The 7,244-nt window shown below is 43.0% G+C and overlaps 1 protein-coding gene across 1 annotated transcript; it reads right to left on the bottom strand.

Annotated features, from left to right (window-relative positions):
• Positions 1–4,939: 4,939 nt before the first annotated feature.
• Positions 4,940–7,018, bottom strand: org (oogenesis-related gene). The gene is made up of 6 exons (XM_029430164.1): positions 6,859–7,018; positions 6,672–6,743; positions 6,370–6,589; positions 5,466–5,620; positions 5,135–5,239; positions 4,940–5,063 (listed from the first exon to the last, which is right to left on the bottom strand). The coding sequence occupies exons 1-6, from the start codon at positions 6,919–6,921 to the stop codon at positions 5,016–5,018; spliced, it is 663 nt and encodes a 220-aa protein (XP_029286024.1). The 5' UTR covers positions 6,922–7,018; the 3' UTR covers positions 4,940–5,015.
• Between the last annotated feature and the right edge of the window lie 226 nt (positions 7,019–7,244).

Consider the following 7,244-nt stretch of genomic DNA (forward strand, 5'->3'; position numbering starts at 1 on the left):
TATATATATATAAAATAATTATATATATATATAAAATAATTATATAAAATATTATATATATAAAAATATTATATATATATATAAAAATATTATATATATATATCATTTCTTAATAATAATATTAATTTCTGTCTATCGACTAATCGTTTCAGCTGTACTTGTACATACTGTTGGGTTGTTTAATTTATAATAAAACAAAAAATCTTAATTTGTAAGATTTCAAATAATTAGTACAATATTTTACTGTATAAATGTATAAAGTGTCATGAAACAGAAAAACACAAAGTAAAGTAAAGAACCTCCAATTTGTACTTAAGTACAGTACTTAGTTACGTTCCACCAATGAGGAGAGACAGTTCATTCAAACTTAATCTTACACAACAGCACCGGAGGGCAACAATGTGCCACAGAAATTACATATTTCAGCTTGAAAATAAATTCCATAAGACATGACATGAAAACTCATCAAAATCACGCAAAAAGAAGAACCTTGAAGCCATACAGCTTTTTGTTGAGACCTACATGATTGACATTTGACCCCTCCAAGTCTGTCACAATCAGGCTGGCTTGTTGGAAACTCAAAGTGACAGAACTCCTCCAGCTGCTGGGAACAAATTAGAGAGAGTCAGAGAAATGAGAAGCACTGCAGCTCCTGATTGTGAATAAAGATGTAAAAAGCTGCCTGACTTCCTGAACTGTTTTGTCTGAATGCCTCGGCTCGTCTAGTTGATACAAATCTCGCCGCATCTCTGGGCCGTGTCTCAGGAAAAAGACATGCGAATGGATTTGCGCTGCAGGAGCTGACTTCACACACTCTGAGAGTCCTGCACAGTTTGCTTTGAATCAGAGGTGTCGATGACCTTCCTACAGATAAGGACAAACACAATCACAGAAAGCCTTTAAATCCTGCTGGATTGATCAAGGAGCGCGATGAGACGTAAAATACTCTCATTCAGATGAGAAGCTGAGGTGATGCTGCCGTGCAGCTCAGGGGGGACTTTGAGGATAAGCTGGCCTGTGGTTGTTCAGGGCATCAGATTATCATATAAAAAACAGTTTGAAGGGATAAAACCAACATTAAGGAAATGAAGCAACGCTGCCGTGTCAAATTAACTCTAAAACAAATTTACTCGATTCTGTCTTGTTAGGAGAACTTGACTTTGATTTTGAGAGACAGCGCCCTGAGGTATCAGTTACTCATCAACCAACAGTGAAACCTTCACTCACGCCGCAGCGCTTACATCAACATTGATTACACAAGATGTGACTTCAATGCACGTTACATTTACTCTGAAACTTTTTGTTTCGAGAGCCCTCGTTGTCAAAGTGTTTCTGAAGGCTCCATCTGTCTGCTCCTGCTCTACTCCTCTGAAGATGACGGATGCTCTTGAAATCTACGATGACAGCGTGTCACGAGGTTGGAAGTAAAGCGAATGAACACTGCATGTCCGTGTAGCGAGGGGAGCAGAGGGGGCAGTAAAGCAGGTTGCAGCGGAGACGTGAGAGGCCGGGGAGTGAGTTTGGGCGCTTCTGTTGGATGACATTACTGAGGCACATTGTAATGTAGCAGATAATAGCCTGCAGGTCAGACTGGGGGCCTGGGGGAGCAGCCGGCACCTGCTGCCACTCATTCAAGGTGACAATAAGCCGATGTCAAAACCTAGTTGTGGCTCTGCAGTGTGTCCAGCCTCTGGGTGTGCGTGTGTGTGTGTGTGTGTCAGAGAGGTTTTCTAACAATCTGTGCTGCATCAACACAGGAGTTGCTCACATGGATCAGGTCAAATGTAAAAAAAACTTTAGGAAAGCCCCTGCTGCCTGCAACATAAGCGCCCTGCATCTAAACTACTCACCTTGACAAATCACTCTGCATGCAGCCATCCATTACGCCACGACAAGAACGCCACTAAATTCTCTGCATGAGGCAGGAAGCTTTAGTTCTGCAGCACACCTGGGACTGTGCATGAAATGTATAACCCCCTTCCAGACACTGTGTTTCACCTTGCTTGTTGAAGGCAAAGAAGGAGCTTTCTGGTTTAAAAGCAGTCTCCAGCTGGCTACAAACACCAGAGATAGAGGTCGATGCTCTCTATCGCTGCCTCCGCTGAGCAGTCTACCCTTCAAACGCTCAGACAGCCATGAGAATCCCCAGAGACCATCAGTTCCTGTTCTGTATCCAGCTCTCACTGCTGCTGCCCTTCCCACAAACACACACACACACACACACACACACTACAAGCATTTAATTCATACCAATGTGCTGCTTCGGTAAGGACCGGCTGTCTTTGCACCTGAGCGTCAGGAGGTGAAAAACATCTGAGAGGAAAAGAAAAAAAAGACAAAGTTCACTGTCAAAACAACTTCAAGTGTTTTCAGGAATTAATTGAATTGAAGGCAGCTGGATCTCAGCGTCAACAGACGAATCACTTCCCATTTAGACGGGATCTTGTCTCTTTTAAACTCTGAACTCTCATCCCCAGAATACAGAGTAGACCATGTAAATCAGACAATATGTGAAACTCATGTTAAATGTTTGTAGAGATTGTCAGGGGTGTTTGTTTGGCAAATGTTGACACTTTTTGACATGTTTCCCTTTGCCACATTACATCATTGAACTGTAGGTGCAGCAGACAGGCACTCTTCTCTGAAGTCAAAGCTAAATGCAAAAAAAATCAGAAATAAAAGGACAACTCACTGCTAAAAACCAGTAGTTTTAACTTGTATATGTTGTATTCATTCTTTTATATCCTGTCGTGCATCATGTTTGTATAATGTACATTATATTCCAGTATTGGATCTTAATCTCAACGGGATTGAGCTGACTGAATAAATCATATGTTAAGAATATATTCTCATTTTCTCCTAGATAAAGGTTTTACTGCATCATGCTTTATGGTTCATGTGATGCGTGTTATTTCACATGTCTTAGTTTCATATCGAGACTGTTCCAGTGAGTTAGTATTGCACTTGCATACAGGTGAGTAATCGACTCCCCTTAGTCCCCTAGTATGGGTCTGGATAGTTCATTTCCCATGATGCAACTCAATAGAATCTTTTTATTAAACCTTCCCCGTCTGGTGAACACCCACGACTCAGGTCTCCGAACCCAGTTAACCCAGATGTCATCGGGGTTATTATCTAAGACATGACAAAGCTCGAGAGACACAGAAATCATTAACGCGTTTCCTCCTCGTGACTAATAAACTGACCTTTATGTATAAAACCAGTGGAGTTCCCCTTATAGCTTCCTTGACGAGTGCTTCCTCTCAGAATTATCCTTAAGTGCACAATTTGCATCTAAACCGATCAACTGCAAAAACCAGCTTGTGCTGGAAGAGGAACCAGAAGACCAACATTAGCACATCTCTAACTATCTGTTCCGCTGCAGCTGCATCGTGGGAGAGCGGCTGCTGGACGAGCACCGGTTCACTCATCGTCAAGAGGTTCGTTGGGCTCTTCACAGTAGCCCGCCACCTCCTCATAAACACAGCTCACTCAGTGAACAGACGCTGCATGTGTGCAGGTGGACAGAAGAACGACACTGTAGGCAGCAAAAGATAGATTACACTCCACATCCTCTTTCCCTGTGAAGTACACTTTAAACAAAAGACAGCTCTGTTGTGTTAGCGAGGTGAAATTGAGAATGGGCTACACCTTTTGTTTTGATGTCCTGTTTACGAGGACACAAGAGAACTACTTTTAAGTAAAATGACCTACATTTATGTTGATTTGTTTTGGCTGAATATCAAAACACTTGTTTTTTTTATAGCAGAGCTTTGGAAGAGAAGGCAGAATATTCTAAGCAGTAAAATAACTTGTAATGTCATTAAATCTTTGTCTTAATGCAACTGTACTCGTGTTGGTGACGTGTGAGGGTCGGACACTTTGTGTGCATGATGCAAAAATAATCAAATCCTCGCCTGTTGCCCGTCATAAGAGGCCACATGGCAGCAGCTAACCCCTGACATGCAGCACAGAGCCAGTGGGAGTGTGAGCTCTGCGATAACACGCGTCTGCTTGGATGAACTCGGGTCAAACTCAAAGTCACAAGCTTAGAGTTCGCTGGTCAGTGATATGGTGTGAAGTCAAGTCATTTTTGCCACATAATATTTCCATTAAGTATGAAAGTATTAAATAAATTTTAAAAACTGCCACAATAACGCAGACCAAGCTATATATATAGCTCTGTAAACTCAAATGATTAGTTCCAACCAATTGATGTCATCTGACTAGTCTAAATAACTTCTTACAGTTAACAGGAACTGTCTGACCACCTACATTTATTCACACTGAAACCTTAAGAGTTATCAGGGACATACATTTTGAATCTCATTAAACAAGACTTAAGTGTCCCATCATTTAATGGACTATAGCCATCAGATTGTTTCCCCTCACAGGCTGACAGAAAAGTCAATACATGCCTTTATCTCCAGCAGGCTGGACCAGCGTCTGGTGTGTTCAACAAAGCCAGTCAGTCACAGCTCGCACAGAACGCAGCAGCACGTGTTCTGACGACAGCCAGACAAAGGGCTCACATTACTGCGATCAATTGATGGTCGTTTCTCGTTCGAGCCATTTTCATTTTCCTTGTTTTGACATAAATGTTATTTTCTGCTTTAGTGTCGCATTTTATGCATCAATTGTGCAATATAAATGACTATCCTGGTCAAATAAAGCCGTTTTTGGTGCAACATTTACATTATTCCTGTAATCTCAGTCGTCCAGGCAGGAGAAACCCAACAGCAAACCAAGTTGGGTAATTGCAAAAATATTGAGCCCAAATAAGCAAAGGTTTGAAACATGAAAGCAATGCAATGTCTGTGACCAACTGCTGCATTTAAACAAGACCTCATATAAAAATACTGATGATATTAACGCTTTGTGAAGGATGGGCGTTTAATGGAAAATCTTTACTGCCATCTAGTGAGAGGCCACAGTAATGTCAAGGCAAATAAGTTTTATTTAATTAATATATATAGTCATACAAAAACATTACATACAACAGTCAATATAACACATTAAACAGCAGGGCAAGATACTTCCATGGGAGTGGACAGCTCAACGCCCTGTAAACACAAAGTCAAGTTAGTGAATCAAGTGCTGGTGGAAACTGAAACTGTGCCTCCGTGGCTCTCACCGTGTCCACGTCTTCAATGATCACGTTCATCCCTTGAATCTCAAGGTCGCTTTCTGTGTCGTTTTGTGAGCGGTACTCTTCACTTTCAGTCTCTACAGAACTGGGCTGAGAGATGTCAGCATTAGGAGAACGACGTCTTCGTCATCACGTTACGTTAAAACGGCTTTAAAGTTTCGCATTACCACAGGTCACAGGTCAACACTGAACATGTGTTGACTGTCCTGCATATATTAAAAAGTCAGGCACTTTTTTTATACCTTCCGATTAGAAGACAATCACTTGCACGTAAAAATCAATTTACAGTACAGATGCCGCAACCTTCAGCACTAACCTCATAGTCAGCATCGTCCTCGGCGTCTTCATCAGAGAGCTCCTGATTGAGCGCCTCCACCCAGGTCTGACACTCCTCTTCCTCCTCCTCGTCCAACTCATCCTGCTTTCTCTTGCTGCCCTTTCCACAAGGTTTAGTTGGAGAGACTCTAATGTCTGTTGGGAACAAAGTACATGTTTAGAAATGTGCCCTAGAAGTATTAGCTTCCATGACTATCTAAAGGTTAAATAGTTACTCCTTTACAGCAAACATTCATACAGCCAGGCCATGCTTAACAGGGGACCCTAGTTGACAGATCAAAAGTTACCCCAAAGAATAAGTGTTGCATTTTATCCCCCAGTCAGAAACTCCTGCGCTTGACAGGGTACACCAAGCTGGCTCTGGCTCCCCTGCTTTTCTTTCTCTACATGTTGATGTAGATTAAAGTACTCTAGTACTATGTAAAGTGCTTGTACAGCCTTTGTGTAGGTACACTTTCAAAAAGAGATTGTAAAATGTTGGCTTCTCCTCACCTAGATTATCCCAAGTACCACTGCCAGCATGGCACAACATCGGCACAAGACTAGTATACTTGAGTCACTCACCAGCCCAAAAACAAAAACAGGTACATTGAGTGGATGGTAAACACTTTCAATAGCAAGTGTACAAAGTACATTTTGCACTGGCTGCAAGTAAGCGTAACACATGTTGAAATACCTTTAGATTAAAAGCACTTGTTTACTATGTGAAACTGGAATTCCTTTCCCTATAGCTTCCCAGAGCCTAACTTATTTTAAGAGTCGTTTTGTCCATGAAAACCCCAAACACTAGTCTGGACAGTAACTTGTCAGCACGATCTGACTTCTCTCCAGAGTATAGAAAAGTGTAATCTGGATAAAAAAAATTAAATGTTGACTAATCATACCTGGTGAGAGGGAGAGCCCAATGCTGCTGGACACCGGGTAGCCCAGGGCGCCCTGCACCCAGCGGGGCAGGATGGACCTCAGCATGCGGGTGACCCTGTGGAGGCGCTTGCGGCCGGTGAGGCTCTGGCGTCCGGGACTGCAGACCGCGGGGCTGACGACGACGCTCTCCTGCGGCAGCCGGTAGCCCAGCACCCACCAAAACCCGCGGTATGCGTGAACCTGCAAGTAAAAGCCATATGAGATCGCATATGTCTAAAAAAAAAAGTTGAACGCAAACACACACACGATCTGCTGCTCGTACCACGATGCCGAAGGGCCAGAAGAGGCCGCGCAGCACGGAGCGAAACAAGCCGTCTTTCCTCACAACGGTGTCCTACAGGGGGGGGGGGGGGGGGCACAAAACATGTGTTTATGTCTTTATGTTGATGGACGTTGGACGTCTCCAATAGTAGCAGCTATAACATTGCTACAGACCACCATTAAGTTACCTCAAGAGGACTATGTTCGACCTCCTCCACCTCCACGGTGTCTTGCCGGATTTCACAAGTCATCCTGCTGCGGGTCTGGTGGGTCTGCCGGCCTGCGATGATGATGAAGAGGAGCTGAAGGACTACTGTGTGCGTGAGGTTTGGTGGGTGAACTGTACTCTGAAGTTGCCCCTTTGTAGCCAATCAACAGGGACAAAACGCACCTGGCGCAATCAGAGAGGACCAATGAACAAATCCCGCCAATTAAGCTGCAACAGGCCGCGAGGAGGCGGACACGTGAACAAAGAGGTCAAATTAATGGAAACTCTTATTTCCTCAGAAACTTGTAGTTAACATGCGAGGAAAAAGTACAAATATTCAACTTAGATATAAAATAAAATAATTTA

Source organism: Cottoperca gobio, chromosome 4, assembly GCF_900634415.1.
Source record: "Cottoperca gobio chromosome 4, fCotGob3.1, whole genome shotgun sequence".
In the NCBI taxonomy this organism is placed as follows: Eukaryota; Metazoa; Chordata; class Actinopteri; order Perciformes; family Bovichtidae; genus Cottoperca; species Cottoperca gobio.

Coding starts and splice junctions, on each gene's coding strand:
- org (XM_029430164.1), bottom strand. CDS start 6,921: ATGACTTGTGAAATCCGGCAAGACACCGTGGAGGTGGAGGAGGTCGAA. Junction 6,590..6,671: donor TCTGGCCCTTCGGCATCGTG/GTACGAGCAGCA, acceptor TTTTACTTGCAG/GTTCACGCATACCGCGGGTT. Junction 5,240..5,465: donor AGGACGATGCTGACTATGAG/GTTAGTGCTGAA, acceptor GACATCTCTCAG/CCCAGTTCTGTAGAGACTGA.